This window comes from Ylistrum balloti, unplaced genomic scaffold (genome assembly GCF_031769215.1).
Source record: "Ylistrum balloti isolate Yb309-2 unplaced genomic scaffold, AGI_CSIRO_Ybal_v1 Utg370790, whole genome shotgun sequence".
NCBI classification, from domain to species: domain Eukaryota; kingdom Metazoa; phylum Mollusca; class Bivalvia; order Pectinida; family Pectinidae; genus Ylistrum; species Ylistrum balloti.
In genome coordinates this window covers 615922-634041 of record NW_026782461.1, presented here as the reverse complement: position 1 = coordinate 634041, position 18120 = coordinate 615922, and the positions used below count along the sequence as shown (strand labels likewise).

Here is an 18120-nt window from a genome sequence, read left to right as displayed (position 1 = left end):
TTCATGATGTATTTCTGAAGCAATCCTGGAACATTTCATAGCTTGTATATTTTTTTCAATTTCATATCCAGTACAGGAATGATGAAACTGTGTGATTCTTTGTTGATCTGTTGATTTTACCAACTTCAGGACACCTAGAAGTTTCACAAAGTGTATCATTCATTATAAACAGGTTTAAACCTAGTACTGTATTGAATACAACTTCAAATGCAAGATTTATTCATTCTTTATTAACTACAAACAACTCTAGAAAAAAAGTAATATGCACCCAAAAATTCAAAATACATTCAATACTGGAATAAAAAAGCAACAGTATGCACATATGTAAAACATATGCTCTACGTTTCTGTAAACTGGGTTCATGTGTGTAATTCTGTATGTTTTCCTCCATACACATAGAGCCTGTACTATTTTACAAACAATAATTAGCTCAAAGGTATAGTTTGGAATGTGATAGTGTCTTGTGACATTGCTCACTGTAATCTGGGAAAATGTCCGCCTTACCATCAAATGTGTAGACATGATAGTGTTGAACAATAGTGCATTAAAAATTAGGAATAAAAATTACCTCCCTTTAATACTCGGCCCCAATTGATATATAAACATCATTCAAAATTTATCAAAACACACATAGGTATCATATCAATATCACTAGGATATATCTAATATATTCAATGACTAGCTAAATAAAAACACCCATCCTCATAAATTTACTTACAAAGGTAAATAATTCCTTCATACATGTTTAGAAAAATTGAAAAGTTTAAAATTTCACTTCCACGCAATAGCTGTCATTCTTCTAATTGATATATCTGTTTTAATGCTTTTGTCACTTCAACCTGCCTTAAAATGTCTTGAAAAGTTGTGGTTCTGAAACAAATATTAACTCGTGTATTTCTGTTGCTGTAGAATAACATCAAAAATCTTGTGGATTATTTCAATAAAATATCTACTAGAGCCTGAATTACTTCTATCCATATCTTCCTGTTTACTACTTCTAAGAAAATAACATAAAATTCTTCAACTGGTATCCCTAAAGAAGACCTGGAGTCCTGGGGTGGGATAGATCAATGCAATGATGAATGAATGCGTGCAAAATTATAGAAACAAAATACAGAAACTCCAATCAGGACAATTGTATTTAACAATTTTAGTCCTCAAATATGACCACTGCTAAGATAAGTATGTTTACAGAATTCTGTTTGAATAATCATCCTTCAAGCTTCTTAGCTTGAGCATGAAAGTTCTGTTTGTACTTTTCTGTATCTACACGTTGGACGAGGTCCTTTTTGGTGATGATATGCGCTGTTTCTTCAAAAGGAAAGGACACTATCCACTCAAATATGAAGAAACACAATCTTCTAGACACACAGATATAAAAGAATATTTCTATCCTCCACTTGGGCAGTCCTATAGAAAGCTGTAAGAGAATATTTCCTGTCTCTGTCAGATCAGTCCTATATTATGATTTAGGACAAATACTCCTATTCTCAGCCTGGCTAGTCCTGTATGATGATGTACATGTAAGAGGGTATTCCTATCCTCCCCCCAGCCAGTCCTATATGATGATGAATCCTGAGATACAAGGTCACTTGGTGGAGGATATAAGTCTGTGTTAGGAAGCTGTCTGATTGTGTAGACTCTCTGCCTGCATCTGCAGTTCTGCCATCTTTTCTTGAATCAAATCAGTTAACTGCTTTCTAAATTCAACCTGAAACAGATGAAAAAAAAAAAATAAATATGAATAAAAAATTATGTTTCACAATATATTTACATGTAAGTATGTACTCAACTTAAAATATAAATTTCAAGGGGAAATTTTGAGAGGAAGAATACATACTCATCTCATACTAGATTCAACAGAATATTCGACAACTTTAACCGATACCAAGTAGTTGTGAGAAATGCATAATAGACATTCTTGAAATCAGGAAACGGACAATATAACTTTATTGGGGGGTAGCAGGTATATCAGGATATTTTTGTCCAGTATTGCTATGAGGCCATTCAATAATTAAAATCTCTTTTGGACCAATCAACATTGTAGATATAAAAAAGTCTAAAAGACATGAATGCCCAGGCTTCCAGTACATGTCAAGATCACATGTAGACAAATTTCTATTAACAGAATGGGCAATCTTTAAACAGGAATTCATTTGAAATTATTTTCATTGCATTATTTAATTAAAAATCTCTTTGAGAAATCAAGTTGTTAGAATGATATCACTAAATTAGCTGAGGAAAGGTGATACAACAGTCTCTCCCAGGTTTCTTCAGGACAATAATGCAGTCAAACTTTCCCCCACAATTGACAATCTAATTGTGACATACAAAAATGTATTAAGGATGAACTACTCCTGACTACAAAATATCTTGCTTATATTTCACCATTATAATAGTGGTCACAGTCCACATCCACTGTTAAACTATTATATGTGCTATACTCTACTCTTCAGTTACAGTTAGTGAACACATTTAAACTGATAAAGAAACATTCTCATTTTGATAAATTGTTATTTTGATTCAAAAGTATGCGAGTAAGTGTAAGATTTTCCATAAATAGTTACAGTAATTTTTTACAATTAGCCCATGCTCTATATGTATTTGTACAAATCATTCTTATGTTCTATCCACTTACTTGTATTGGTCTGGAGAATGTAAGTAAGTTTCAGAATATATGAGTACCACCCCGTATGAGAAAACATTATGTGAATGTTTGAAGGAGCCAAGCAATACTTACTGGTGAAAGTTTATCCTTCTGATTAATAATATCAGAAAAGTTTATTGCTTCACCGATGACCATGGTGACTCTCTGGAAACAAAGAAGGGAACCGTAGATATAAAAATATGAAAACGTACATACAGATTATCCTCAGAAATCATATGAACATTTATATATCATTTCTCCATTAAAAAGATATGTTTATAATGTCTAGATATAAAGAGATATTTCTAAACATATTCATCAATAAAAATGTTTAAAGTTATAAAACTTTTAAATGATTAACAAGAGGTACATAGGGCTTGCATTGCCTAGCTTGTCTGTCACAGTTGCTTGATCCAAACTAGAGAAAGGATTTTAAATATTCACCCTCATTTCCTTTATTTGATCCCACCCTTCTTTAACCTGGGGAGCCAGATCTTTTATTTATACAAAATGAATCCCCCACATCAAACGATGCTAAAGACCAAATTTGGTCAAAATACCATCATCCAAACAGAGGTAGAAGAATTTTGAAGTGATATCTCTATCTTTATGGACAGAATGCATTCCCATGTTTTTTTTAATATTTATTCTTCTTCCATCAAGGTTTTTTTCTGACCAAATTAAGATGAATTTTTTAGATTCTCACAAAAGCATTTTAACATATTTATTTCCCAAACTGAGTCCTATCCCTCTGACTCAAAGGGGGGCTGAGACCTACCATACAATTTGGTTCCCCTTCCCAAAGGATGTTAGTCACAATATTATCATCCCAACTAAACAAGAAGAAATTTTACTTGATTCCTTTATTTGCCCTATTGAGTCCTGCCCCTCTGCCCCAAAAAAGATGCACTCTTTATACAAATTGAGTCCCCTTAAATTTCCAATAAAGACAAAAGATTTTAAACTGATTCCCCTTTTCCCCCTATTGGGCTTTGTCCCTTTACCCCCAAGGAGGTCAGATCCACAGTTTATACAAATTGTGTCCTCTTCACACAAGGATACTTCAGACCAAATTTTGACAAAATGAATCAATCCTACAGAAGGAGGGTTTTGAAGAGTTTTCTAAATTAGCCCAAAATATCAAGAAATTTCTAAAAATGGAATTTTTCGTACTACCGATCGTCAGAACTAGTGTATAAAACTTTCATGTAAGGTACAAGGTTACTGATTTTATCCGTACAATACTTGGAGTCAAAGATCAACAGTGGATAGTAGACATACATATGGCTCTCTTTCCACACTAAAACAGTTCTTAAATGCTGCTGGTTACAAATACAAGTATTTATACAATATGTAAATCATACCTTGAATATTCTTGGGTAATATTTGAACTTGCCTTCGTTGGGTGATACACTGTCCATACCTGTGGAAAGAGGACGTTGATTACAACTGTTACAAGCTGATAGAGTTTCAGTTATTTTTACCAATATTATCAAAAATTAAATGATGATTCATATCACTCTTATAAATTTTTCAAAAATCAAAGCTTTGAATAATTTTTTTATCATTTTTCTACACATGTAACAGAAGGTAATGTGGATGGACAGCATTGCTTATATTTCACATCATACATGTCACAGGGACTTGGCATAATTTCCCAACCCACGGTGCATATATGTGAAGTGTCAGAAGATTGGATATGAAAGTGCTTATGTTTTACTGATCAGAAGTATTTCTATTTTATCAATTTTCTACACATGTAACAGTGGTCATTATTCTCTCTACACCGAGTGGTATATTGTGGTATATTGCAGCTAATATTTTACCAGGGTTACATACCGGACACTGAGACTTTAAAGTTTGTAATTGAAATAGGTATATATACATGTATATTTTATAGTGAATAACACATATATACAGAACTTGAATTGGTAACTCCTACAAAGTCCTTGTAATACATGTCCTGAATATTGACAAATACATGGACACATTAAATAATAAGATTCAGGAGTTTGTATACATGACACAAGTATCAGTAAAATATTGTGATACTTACTCAATATATCCTTTTGCCTTAATTTCTGACATATAGGTTACAAGGGATATGTATCATATTTATATAAATAATTATAAATATTCATTACGTACCAACATGGAAAAATGGTATGACAACGGGTAATACTTCAGCTTCAGCAATCATCCTCCCAACACCTGTAAAAACAATGGATTTGTAAACAATGAATCAATTATCTATGAATAAACTCAATTCACGTGTGCTTCAGGAACATATAATCTTTCACCTTTTGTGGGTGTCTCTTGCGGGGAAGATAATTAAGTTTGAAGCTCATTGATCGTTTTTATCTTTAACTTTCTCTGGGGGTTTAGATCTCACAAATAAGGGGGTTGATGATTTGTCTCCCACCCTTCTGCCGGTTTTTTTTTTATATATATATGTATTGTTATCCAAGTTTGTATCGTCTCAACCCAAAGGTTAAAAAAGAACATTTCACATCAGTAAATGTGAGTATGCATCTGTCTAGGGTAAGAGAACAATACAATGTTTAATCTCCTTGATGGCAAGATAGGTTACAACCTAAGGGTGAGGATTATTAAGCTTGTAAAAATGAGGCTTACCAAGTGTTTTCGACTTAAAAATCTTTCCCCAAGGGTTCAGACCTCACCCTAAAGGGGGAGAATGATTATTTTTCTCTTACACAGCTGTCCTTCAGAATGTTTCTCTCATTTCTTGACATAACTGGCATGACATTATTTTCATGAAAGGGAAATTCCTTCATCTTATAATAATATAATCTTTCCCACATCTTTAGCGTTTATATAAGGGGATCTCAATAGCAAGGGGATGGATTATTACAGTTCTCTACCCTCCTGACCATCTTAGGTCTGTGTTGCCTTGCTTTTGCTGACATAACATTTTTAGAGATATCAAAGGGGAATTCACCACTTGTAATCTTTCAGTGAAACTGTGTTATACTGTCACCAATTATCAGTAAAACCTTGTTATACTGTCACCTTTTTTCAGTGAAACCTTGTTACAATGCCATCACTTCAATGAAACCTTGTTTTACTGCCAGTATCTTTTAGTAAAGCCTTGTTACCATGCCACAATTAAAAACCTTGTTATACTGCCATCATATTTTGTAAAACCTTGTTATACTGCCATCATATTTTGTAAAACCTTGTTATACTGCCATCATATTTTGTAAAACCTTGTTATACTGCCATCATATTTTTAAAGCTTTGTTATATTGCCATCATATTTTTAAAGCCTTGTTATACTGCCATCATATTTTGTAAAGCCTTGTTATACTGCCACTATCTTTCAGTAAAACCCTGTTACAATGCCATCACCTTTCAATAAATCAATAGTTATCTCCGACTGCAATCAATTAATGAAAGCTGTTGAACATTGTAATAAATTAAAAAGCTTACCCCATTTATATCGAAGGAACTCTTTATCTTGATTGACTTTGGCTGAAAAAAATATAGGCAATACTTGTAAGACATAATATTTATAAATCTGTATCAAGAGATGTGCATGTACCAGTATCATTATTTGGTCATAAATGAGATACCTCACATACATAGTATCATAACAGATGAATACTTTTACAACAATTCTGTCAGTATGATCCTAAATCATTGGCCTGTCCTATTAGTGTCATTTTTATGGAATTCGAGTACTTTTATTGTCATGTCCGCTGAAAATGATAATTTTGAAATAGACACAAATTTTTGAAACTTTCTGCCATGGAAACATGTTTGTGGCAGCCATTAGTGGTGTTCAAAACAAAAAAATATTTCCCTTGTTTCTAAAATTTTTCCTTAAGTGTAAAAAAAAAAATAGAAAGAAAGAAAAAAAAAACCCATCTAAAACAGAAAGTCAGCATTCCTTACCTTCTGGAAAAATATTAACCCATTCGCCATTGTTTAACTTTTCAATGGCATAGTCTACACCTCGTTGGTACACGCCGTCTCCCCTGACAACTGGGATACTTTTGACCAAGCAGAAAAATTTGGCATTGAATGTGTTTGTATAGCACACATTGTCAGCAGTCAATGTCCATCTTATCTTCTCGCCCAGTTTCCCGAACACAAAGTTCCAGCCAAGGATTCCTGAAACATGAACTCGAATGATTATCTACTACAAACATTGTTTGTACGGTACGTTTATTATACAACAAGACCACAGGATAATGTCAGGGGGTGGGCTTATTGCTGGACACTGAGATAGTAATGACAGTAATCCTACTGAATAGAAATAGATATGTGCAAGCTGGTTACCAGGCAAGGGCCTATTGCCATATGACTTAAAAAAATAGTACAACACTATATGACAAAAGTCAAAATAAGTCATTGTAGTAATTACTTAGAACGAAATTGACGTTGAAATTGTGTGATATTGATTCCAGATAGCTTCAATTATGAAAGAACAAGAAAAACGTTTAGGTCATGTCTTGTCAACCACTTGCATTTCCATTCCCTCGTACATCAAACACTGAATTAAAATTTGCAGTTGAAAATAAATTATTCACATCACAAAACCATAACACCTGCTAGATTTTTTCTGATTCAAGTCTGCTATCACACACTTAGTTCATTAAAACATATCCAGGTTTTTATATGTTACCACAGGCTCAGATCAGAGACTGTGGTCTGACCAGCTTACAAACTTTTTGACATATACCCCCGGTATGTCTTTTGGATATGACTATGACAATGACCCAAGTATATGTATCACATAAAATAAGAGGTAGATAGAGTTGTCTCCCTTACTCTGAAAGCTACTTCAATGGCAACCATGGCTGCAATCGTCATTTTAATATCATGTTGTTGTGTGAAGGATTGGTCCATACCAACATTAAGCTAATAATTTGTAAAGATACCTAATTAAAGAAAAACGTTAGATCTGTAATCCTATCTATTAAATTAATGAATAATCATGAATCATCACAATATTTTATCTGGCTTAGAAGAAAACACAGACATATATTTATGTTTGTAATTATAACTTGAAATTTAAAAAATCTTACCCCACAATGTTGGGTCATCAAGACAACTATGATGGTTAGTTACTGTTATTAGTCCACGGCCATTTCCCGTTTCTCTTATGTTCTTTGTCAAATTCTGCTTGTTCACAACCTTAAAATTATTCAATGCTGAAAAAATACACATTTACACCATATATTCAATATTTAACAGTACATAATGCATATATTGATGAAAAGTTGGTGATTATCTATAAAGAGTAAGAGTGACCCTAATGTTTGTCTTGAAAAACTGAAACACTCTTACTAATCTATACTGTGCATATTCAAAAATAAGAAAAAAGAAAGTATGCATAACTAGAGAAAATCCTCAGATTCATCCTGCAATGAGCCAACTGGAAATTATAATTTGATTGAACAGCAACATATATGGATGTACTTATTACTTGGTATATATCTTTAAAAATTATAAGGCCACACACAAATAGGCATATATATGGCCCATCCGAGTCAAAATCCCTGGTCACCAAACTTGTTAGGTTTTTGATGTTTTTTGTTGTTTTTTTTTTTTTGCAGTTTTTCTCTTTTCAGAAACCTATCATTACATGCAGATATACACTGTAAATTATTCCTTTCGACAAAAGTATTAAATATTTGAATTTCATTGTATTAAATAAAGATCCATAATCAGAGACTATAAGGTTGATCGTGTATGTCCCTGACATAACGTATCAGGTGTCACGATTAAGCTAACAAATCTTTGACCTATAAACAATTTAATGACTTGTAGTACCATCGTGTTTTTTCCTTATTTCAAAAAGTTTAAAGGGGCATTTTCAATTATGCGATTCGAATCAATAACCTTTCTACGGGCGAATATGACGTAATATCGATATGAAATCCTATCTGAATACGATTCTCGCGTGTATCACTTGTTAATCACGTGTGTGTAGACACGTTCATAAATGAGATATTGTACGAGGTCGATTTTTGGAAGCTTAAACTTACCGACAAAAATTTTACTGATAAATCCAACAGACGAGGTTGCCACCCTGCTCTTGATTTTCCAGACAGTGTTCAGCCTCTGAGGGAACTGCCACATGTGTGGTTCCAGGGGCATCTTTTAGTGGTCACCTTATAAAAACCAAACAATGCTAATTAAATAAGTCAAAGATGGTGTACAAACATTACATCTTACGTCTTCGTCTATTCATACGATATTATGATAGCATGTATTACCTTCATACAAGTAAAACCCTCCAAACAAAACCCGTACAGAATGATATTAAAATGGATAGCGCATGTTATTATTTGTCCCATTTCCCTCTTCCTTTCTGTGGACTTGTTTAAGCACTAAGCTTACTGTACAGTAAGGACATTAAGACATTGTCCGTCAAAAGAAACACAATGGCAGCATAATTTGTAACGACTTACAGCCAAATCAACTAATTGTAGAAAGACTTCTTACTAATGTCCTTTCCTTTCCTGTCTCTCCGTGTTGAAAAGTAACAAATTAGACATTAGTTACACCTCGATCGACGTCACGCGAACGCTTTATTTAAACGAAATCGTGATATAATCAAACATATGTTTGATATAGATTTTTGTGTGGACTTCGTGGCAATCGAATCGCATACGGGAGAGCAAGTTTCATGTTCAATGACTGTGACGATTTATCACAGACATCCAAGAATGGAGTCGTTATTTACAAAGTATTCCAAGATTGCGGTCGTGGTATCAGCATATTGGTAAGACCGAAATGTTTAATGATGATATCTTAATTTACTGTCACATAGATTTATCAGACAACAAATCTTTTGAAGTTTGACTGACTTACCGTGCTCAGCTATGTATTCAATTACCAAAATCAAGTTGACACATGCGTGGAAGTGATTGCATTATGAAGCAGTTAATACAGCGTACACCACCATAACATATTGAAATGTATAGTTAGTCTTCAGACAGTAAAAATTGTCTTTGGTTGTTAAGGTGATTTAACACAAATGAATACAGGCTCTGAATGCTGCAATAGAAACGCGATCATTACCACTAACACAGAAAAACTCCAAATGTTGCCATGGTACATGATTTTTACTTACCATGTCTATAACCCACACAGGACATTGCTTACAATTTACAAATAAAATTGATATAACAAGATATTACATGGTATAAACTAGGAAGGCACCCTGAAGATAAAAACAACTATGTCCTTATTGAGTATGTCACGGAGTTACCCCCCTTTTGACCAGCCAAAGGGGGGAAAAGGTAGCTTTTTATGAAAATCCATCAATCCTTTTATATCTATCCATAAATAATTCTAATATCCATAATTCAATTTATGGATATCCATATTTCAACATGATTTGTGGATATATATAATTGATTTATGGATGTTAACGAGTGATTTATAGATTCTGACAAAAATCATTTATGGATATGCTTAAATAGTGAGTTTTTCCTCCTCGACATGCCATATTTTTCTGCATAAATGAAAACTGACATGATAGATTTATTGATCAAAAAGGCAAAAGACACCCATACATCTGAAGAAATCAGCATTCTGATACTGTATCATTTTTACCGGTATTCATCATTGATCAATAGATCTACCCATTGAAATAGTTTGAGTATGCAAGGAAAATAAAATTTTACAAAGTATGTGTACAAGCATTTAGAAAACTGTCATTTTGAGAATCGTGGAAACAAAATAGTCAATGATTAAAACATGCTTGTGAAGATTTGACAATGTCTGGTGAGCAACAACCTCTTGTTCATTTTTTACTAACAGGTAATAAATGAAATCAGGTACCAAACTATTCAGAGTCTTTAAAACCATCAGTTAAAGGAAAACATCAAATGTAATAGTAAAACTTCAGATAAAGGTGACGTGAAATACTCTTCTTTGAATTTAAGAATGTGTTCTTAAGTTGTGTCACCTCTAATTTATCAGTAATGGTAAAACTATTCAAATGCCAAAGGACAGATTAAAAATAGTATTTTTTTCTGTTTTTGTAAAACTTCTTAATCTTTTCAACATATCAAGATGTACATTGTAGTAAAAGTGAAAACTATTAAAATGCCAAAGGACAGATTAAAAATAGTATTTTTTTCTGTTTTTGTAAAACATCTAAATATTTTCAACATATCATTATACATTGTAGTAAAAGTGAAAATCAATATTGATCCCTAACAGCTTTACACAAATTTGAGATGAGGGGTTCTAAGAGCTTAGGATGTTATTACCATTTTTGACTCTGCAATAAACCCAAAGTAAGGGGATGGGATTAATAGAATTTCTAAAATTAAACAGCAGTAGATATGAATTGGCTTATTACCAGGCATGGATTTATTATGGGGTAGATACAACAGAAGGAAGATTATATGATTCAAATATGATGACATCAACGACACCAGTGGTAGTATGTAGTGTGATACACTGATACTTTATGCCGCTGTAACCATTGTCTTCACATCTAATGATATATTCTTTGGTTTGTAGGTTGATATCCATTACGATGGTTTTTACCAATAAGTACCTCCTCAGCAGTCCAGAACTAAAGGTAAATAGAATGCTTATTAAATACCTCCTTGTTCTTTATCCTGGTGAATGAGATAAGTAGACAGATTTAAAATGTCCTTGTTTATCCATAATTTCTATTCTACAAGTCAGCTTTTAATAAATCCTTATAGTAATCCAGTGTTTTTTCTTTTTCTTTTTTTTTTTCAAGTTAAAACATTAAAAATTCACTCATTGGTTTCTTATTGCTAAATTTTCTGCAGTGTTGGTTTATATAGAAATTTGCTTGACCCACACAATATTTTAGCGTGACATATGTGCAAATCAGATTAAAAATGTGTACACATTTTCCCCAGAGTTAGAAATTATAGCTTTTGACAGAATATTCAATTTATAACTTTAGTAAACAAGTTCAGTTTTTTTTCTATCGTACATTTATCAACAAAAATATGCTTATCTGATAATAAGTGATTGTGTTTGCAGCTGAATGCGCCATTGTTCGTGACATGGTACCAGTGTGTGGTGACTGCTGTTCTGTGTGTTATCATACGATTTTTTTCAAAAATGTTCCCGACCATGATCTCATTTCCATCTACAGAGATAGACTTCAAACTCAACAGATCAGTAAGTTGTGATGGTGTGTTGTAAACATGTGTGTAGTACATTCATAATTTGTGGCCTTATCTTTAAGTTAACCTCCTAACGAAGATCACTATTTAAAATGTTCCTTACTTTTTTGGGGGGGGAGGGTGAAGGGGGCTTGATGGATGGGATAGAGGGGGGATGGGATATAAACTTAATCATCAGTTCACTTCAAAATAAATCTTGATGTTTTAATATAATAAGTTACAGTTAAACCTGTCTATGAAGGCTACTCTCAACCCTGTGTATAAAGACCACTCAAGGATACAGAGATAAATTACCTTTATTTGCAGGTTGCCTGTATATAGAGGTCAAATAACAGCTTATTGAATTACTGGGTGTATTAATTAGAAACAAATACCAGTGACTGTAATAGACAGGTATTTGTTATATACAGATGGCCTTTAAAGCAGGTTTCAGTTTTATAAACTTTATCAATTATACCTTATAGCCACACTTTACAAATTTGAGTTGTTGATGCTATTTTCGTTGGCTTTCCTGGGTGACACATTCATTCTTTACATTTCTTAAAGCCTTTGTCTTCAGAATGGTTAAGTAGATCTTTCTTAATTTAAAAAAGCAATTTATGAAATGCAATGACAGTATTTAATTTTTTGGGTAAAAATGTCTGTTGTATATGTAAAAAAGGAATGGATTTGTAATATGGTAACCACTTCTGTCTGGTAGTATGATAACCACTTCTGTCTGGTAGTATGATAACCACTTGTGTCTGGTAGTATGATAACCACTTCTGTCTGGTAGTATGATAACCACTTGTGTCTGGTAGTATGATAACCACTTCTGTCTGGTAGTATGATAACCACTTCTGTCTGGTAGTATGATAACCACTTGTGTCTGGTAGTATGATAACCACTTGTGTCTGGTAGTATGATAACCACTTGTGTCTGGTAGTATGATAACCACTTGTGTCTGGTAGTATGATAACCACTTGTGTCTGGTAGTATGATAACCACTTGTGTCTGGTAGTATGATAACCACTTGTGTCTGGTAGTATGATAACCATTTCTGTCTGGTAGTATGATAACCACTTCTGTCTGGTAGTATGATAACCACTTCTGTCTGGTAGTATGATAACCACTTCTGTCTGGTAGTATGATAACCACTTCTGTCTGTTTATTTACAGGTTTTGCCATTGTCCATTATTTTTGTATCAATGATCACCTGCAATAACCTTTGTCTCAAGTTTGTTGGTGTAGCCTTCTACTATGTTGGACGTTCTCTCAGCACCGTCTTTAATGTGGTAAGTGTAACACTGTATTCTAGTCCTTCAGTAGTCTTCAGAGTTTGAAAACATTTGCCACACATTGATGAAGATGCAGAGACATGAAAGGTCTTGTTTTTTGCATGGTGGCAATGTCCACAAAACATTTGTTATCAAGCTAGTTCTCTATTAGTGCATTTTGCTATGGCAACATTCTGCATTTGAATATGTTTTCTTTAACCATGGAAACGGAAAGGCCAAATTACAAATTTCAGTTGTATAAAGCATGACTCCAAAACCATCCAAGATAAATGCTTATAGCCTCTTGTCAGTGCATTTTTTGTTTGGTTTTTTTCTGTTACCATGGTAACAGGCAAAAATATCAATTTTGTTGCTTCCGATGTAAAATGGCAAAACCATTGGTAAACGTGATATTTGTTTGATGAGTTCCTACAAATTTTGTGGAAAAAAAATGATCGTGACCCTTATGTAAGGTCACATGGGGAAAATTTGTTAAAACATTTCAACTTCTTCTGACTGACCAAAATGCCCAGAAGCATGAAAATGACTTCATTAATAAGACTTTACTTTCCACTTTCATAATATCAGATATCATGCCTGTGATTTGGGAATTTAAATTTCTAGTCACTGATCTTCCATTATTAGTCTGATCCTGCCTTGATGTTATTCATTACTGCTGTCTTTGTTGTGATAATTGCCTGATGGTCCAGTATTATTCAGATATATGATTTCTTCCAGGTATTCTCATATCTGATCCTGAAGCAAGCCACCTCTTGCAAGGCCCTAGCATGTTGTGGTGTCATCATAGCAGGATTTTTTCTGGGAGTTGATCAAGAAGGTGAAGCTGGTAAGTTGTCTGTGAGACAAAACATTTCAGGAAAAACCAAGAGGTCAGGAATTCGGTAGAGAAGCACTAATACTGTAACAATAAATGGTATATTCATAGAAGTCTTCATGGCCAGCTGTTTGTAAATTCCAGGGACAAGCTTTTCGTACAAAGTATACCATTAAAATTTACTATTTTTAACATATTTTCGAGGATTGATTCAGTCTGCTAAAAAGATACCTTGAACATGAAAATAACAAAGAGATGTATGTTCTGTTTTATGACTTCTCTGAAAAAATATTTTGGTTTCAAGCTTCAGACAAAACTTTGGAAATTTAGACTATTTAAAAAAACACAAACTTTACAGTATATATGTGTGTTAGGCCCTTTTTGTTTAACAGAATGATTGGTGCCAAAGTTATTTATTTCCTTATTTAAGATTTAAGACTGCCCCTCAGTGATAGTGTCGTACTTATTTAAGATTTAAGACTGCCCCTCAGTGATAGTGTCGTATTTATTTAAGATTTAAGACTGGCCCTTAAGACTGCCCCTCAGTGATAGTGTCGTATTTGTTTAAGATTTAAGACTGCCCCTCAGTGATAGTGTCGTACTTATTTAAGATTTAAGACTGCCCCTCAGTGATAGTGTCGTATTTATTTAAAATTTAAGACTGCCCCTCAGTGATAGTGTCGTATTTATTTAAGATTTAAGACTCCCCCTCAGTGATAGTGTCATACTTATTTAAGATTTAAGACTGCCCCTCAGTGATAGTGTCGTATTTATTTAAGATTTAAGACTCCCCCTCAGTGATAGTGTCGTACTTATTTAAAATTTAAGACTGCCCCTCAGTGATAGTGTCGTATTTATTTAAGATTTAAGACTCCCCCTCAGTGATAGTGTCATACTTATTTAAGATTTAAGACTGCCCCTCATTGATAGTGTCGTACTTATTTAAGATTTAAGACTGCCCCTCAGTGATAGTGTCGTACTTATTTAAGATTTAAGACTGCCCCTCAGTGATAGTGTCGTACTTATTTAAGATTTAAGACTGCCCCTCAGTGATAGTGTCATACTTATTTAAGATTTAAGACTGCCCCTCAGTGATAGTGTCATACTTATTTAAGATTTAAGACTGCCCCTCAGTGATAGTGTCATACTTATTTAAGATTTAAGACTGCCCCTCAGTGATAGTGTCATACTTATTTAAGATTTAAGACTGCCCCTCAGTGATAGTGTCATACTTATTTAAGATTTAAGACTGCCCCTCAGTGATAGTGTCGTACTTATTTAAGATTTAAGACTGCCCCTCAGTGATAGTGTCATACTTATTTAAGATTTAAGACTGCCCCTCAGTGATAGTGTCATACTTATTTAAGATTTAAGACTGCCCCTCAGTGATAGTGTCGTATACTTATTTAAGATTTAAGACTGCCCCTCAGTGATAGTGTCATACTTATTTAAGATTTAAGACTGCCCCTCAGTGATAGTGTCGTATTTATTTAAGATTTAAGACTGCCCCTCAGTGATAGTGTCATACTTATTTAAGATTTAAGACTGCCCCTCAGTGATAGTGTCATACTTATTTGAGTTTTATGTGATAATGCCTTCTCTCTGTATTGTAGGGTCACTGTCAGTAATAGGCGTACTGTTTGGTGTGGCGGCCAGCGCTAGCGTTGCCTTAAATTCCATCTTCACCAAGAAAGTGCTTCCACTGTTGGATAACAATGTGTGGCGTCTGACCTATTACAACAATCTCAATGCCATTGTTCTCTTCCTGCCTCTCATGTTGGTGTTTGGTGAGGTGCCAGAAGTGGTGAATTTCCCCAAGCTCTGGGATCCTACCTTCTGGCTGTACATGAATATTGGTGGTATATTTGGGTTTGCCATTGGATATGTGACAGGTCTGCAAATCCAGGTGACCTCTCCTCTTACACACAATATATCAGGAACAGCTAAAGCTTGTGCACAGACAATTATTGCTTGTATCTATTACCATGATTCGAAGCCTCTACTTTGGTGGACAAGTAATGCAGTCGTACTTGGCGGGTCGGGTGCCTACACAGAGGTCAAGCGCAGTGAGATGAAACAACAGCATCAGGTTGCTCTCACTCAATTGGCAAAAAATATAGAGGAGGCCAATGATGATGAGGATGTACCTATGAAATCTTAGTCTTGAGCTTATCAATGTCACATCCTGTATTTTGGCAAGTCATCCTTGTGAGGTTTCTGTTCCTACTATGTTTTGTTTTGACTGAATGTCTGTGGTATCTCCTTTCACATCTTATCATAAGGATTAATAGACATAGGTTCATCTCCTGTATCTTTATGTTTTAATGAAAAGATGGAATTTTGTCCTGTGATTTGACCAAAGCTTCAAGGTACATTCCTCTCACAGTCATGTACTGGTGCATTTTAAATTCACAAGTGCAATCTCTCATAGTCATGCGCTGGTGTGACTGGACATACTATGTATATTACAGTCAGAGTGACTGAAATCCATAAGTACATTTTGTCACAACAAACGTTTGTTTGACTGGAAATTCTGTGCACAGACTGCTGTTTACTGTTTTATCATCTGTTGGGTATTATTTTGAGGGTTTTTAGGGGTTCATGTATTGTATATCTGGTTACTATGTGGTATTTATGGGTTACTGGGTAACTCAAAGGAAAATTGTTTTAACATAGTGATGACAGTCTATGGGTTTACTCTTGAAGTATAGACCTGTGGGTTAAGATAGCAATGACTGTCTATGGGTTTTCTCAGTAGTGTTGATCTATAAGTTATCCTAGTGATGGATGTCTATGGGTTTGCTCGGTAGTGTTGATCTATAAATTATCCTAGTGATGAATGTCTATGGGTTTGCTCGGTAGTGTTGATCTATAAGTTATCCTAGTGATAAATGTCTATGGGTTTGCTCGGTAGTGTTGAGCTATAAGTTATCCTAGTGATGGATGTCTATGGGTCTGCTCGGTAGTGTTGATCTATCCTAGTGATGGATGTCTATGGGTTTGCTCGGTAGTGTTGATTTATCCTAGTGATGGATGTCTATGGGTTTGCTCGGTAGTGTTGATCTATAAGTTTTCCTAATGATGAATGTCTATGGGTTTGCTCGGTAGTATTGATCTATAAGTTATCCTAGTGATGAATGTCTATGGGTTTGCTCGGTAGTGTTGAGCTATAAGTTGTCCTAGTGATTAATGTCTATGGGTGTACTCTTGGATTGGATTGTTGACCTACGTGTTAACAAAATGATTGATTCCAATAGATTAAATCCGGTAAATTCTTCCTAGAACTGCCGTGGATACCTGAGGTATACAGAGTCCTCACTAAATAAATGTAATATAACCGTAAAGAGTGAGCACAACACGACCATTTCTGATCCAATACATGATTTATTCATGTCACAAGTCGCTTACATAGTTCACGATTGATTGTTGACCTATGGGTTAACATAGTGATGACTGTCTGTGGGTATACTCTTGGATTGTTGACCTATGGGTTAACCTAGTGATGACTGTCTATGGGTTTAATCTTGGATTGTTGACCTATGGGTTAACATAGTGATGACTGTTTGTGGGTATACTCTTGGATTGTTGACCTATGGGTTAACATAGTGATGACTGTCTGTGGGTATACTCTTGGATTGTTGACCTATGGGTTAACATAGTGATGACTGTCTGTGGGTATACTCTTGGATTGTTGACCTATGGGTTAACTTAGTGATGACTGTCTATGGGTTTAATCTTGGATTGTTGACCTATGCGTTAACATAGTGATGACTGTCTGTGGGTATACTCTTGGATTGTTGACCTATCGGTTAACATAGTGATGACTGTCTATGGGTTTAATCTTGGATTGTTGACCTATGGGTTAACATAGTGATGACTGTCTGTGGGTATACTCTTGGATTGTTGACCTATGGGTTAACATAGTGATGACTGTCTGTGGGTATACTCTTGGATTGTTGACCTATGGGTTAACATAGTGATGACTGTCTGTGGGTATACTCTTGGATTGTTGACCTATCGGTTAACATAGTGATGACTGTCTTTGGGTATACTCTTGGATTGTTGACCTATGGGTTAACATAGTGATGACTGTCTATGGGTATACTCTTGGATTGTTGACCTATGGGTTAACTTAGTGATGACTGTCTGTGGGTTTAATCTTGGATTGTTGACCTATGGGTTAACATAGTGATGACTGTCTGTGGGTATACTCTTGGATTGTTGACC

At 34.5% G+C, this 18120-nt stretch overlaps 2 protein-coding genes across 3 annotated transcripts; one reads left to right on the top strand and one right to left on the bottom strand.

Annotated features, from left to right (window-relative positions):
- Positions 1–250: 250 nt before the first annotated feature.
- On the bottom strand, positions 251–9169 carry LOC132558420 (tafazzin-like). 2 transcript variants are annotated; one of them, XM_060222985.1, is made up of 9 exons: positions 9088–9169; positions 8662–8787; positions 7699–7824; positions 6563–6781; positions 6098–6139; positions 4796–4858; positions 4012–4070; positions 2741–2812; positions 251–1711 (listed from the first exon to the last, which is right to left on the bottom strand). In XM_060222985.1, the coding sequence occupies exons 2-9, from the start codon at positions 8771–8773 to the stop codon at positions 1616–1618; spliced, it is 789 nt and encodes a 262-aa protein (XP_060078968.1). In that variant the 5' UTR covers positions 8774–8787; positions 9088–9169; the 3' UTR covers positions 251–1615. The 2 variants fall into 2 exon arrangements, with proteins under 2 accessions (XP_060078968.1, XP_060078969.1); XM_060222986.1 differs by lacking the exon at positions 9088–9169 and adding an exon at positions 8893–8974.
- A 143-nt stretch (positions 9170–9312) lies between these two features.
- Positions 9313–17551, top strand: LOC132558452 (GDP-fucose transporter 1-like). The gene is made up of 6 exons (XM_060223025.1): positions 9313–9401; positions 11156–11216; positions 11657–11797; positions 12960–13076; positions 13797–13905; positions 15507–17551. Exons 1-6 carry the CDS (start codon positions 9313–9315, stop codon positions 16052–16054), a joined length of 1065 nt encoding a protein of 354 aa, XP_060079008.1. The 3' UTR covers positions 16055–17551.
- The last annotated feature ends 569 nt before the right edge of the window (positions 17552–18120 follow it).

What these genes read in the sequence shown, in the direction of transcription:
- LOC132558420 (XM_060222985.1), bottom strand. Translation starts at nt 8,773, where the DNA reads ATGCCCCTGGAACCACACATGTGGCAGTTCCCTCAGAGGCTGAACACT. An exon ending in GTTCCTTCGATATAAATGGG is followed by an intron (nt 4,859 to 6,097) that starts GTAAGCTTTTTA and finishes TTGTTTTTACAG; the next exon opens with GTGTTGGGAGGATGATTGCT. An exon ending in ATTACCCAAGAATATTCAAG is followed by an intron (nt 2,813 to 4,011) that starts GTATGATTTACA and finishes CTTTGTTTCCAG; the next exon opens with AGAGTCACCATGGTCATCGG.
- LOC132558452 (XM_060223025.1), top strand. Translation starts at nt 9,313, where the DNA reads ATGACTGTGACGATTTATCACAGACATCCAAGAATGGAGTCGTTATTT. An exon ending in ACTTCAAACTCAACAGATCA is followed by an intron (nt 11,798 to 12,959) that starts GTAAGTTGTGAT and finishes GTTTATTTACAG; the next exon opens with GTTTTGCCATTGTCCATTAT. An exon ending in TCAGCACCGTCTTTAATGTG is followed by an intron (nt 13,077 to 13,796) that starts GTAAGTGTAACA and finishes GATTTCTTCCAG; the next exon opens with GTATTCTCATATCTGATCCT.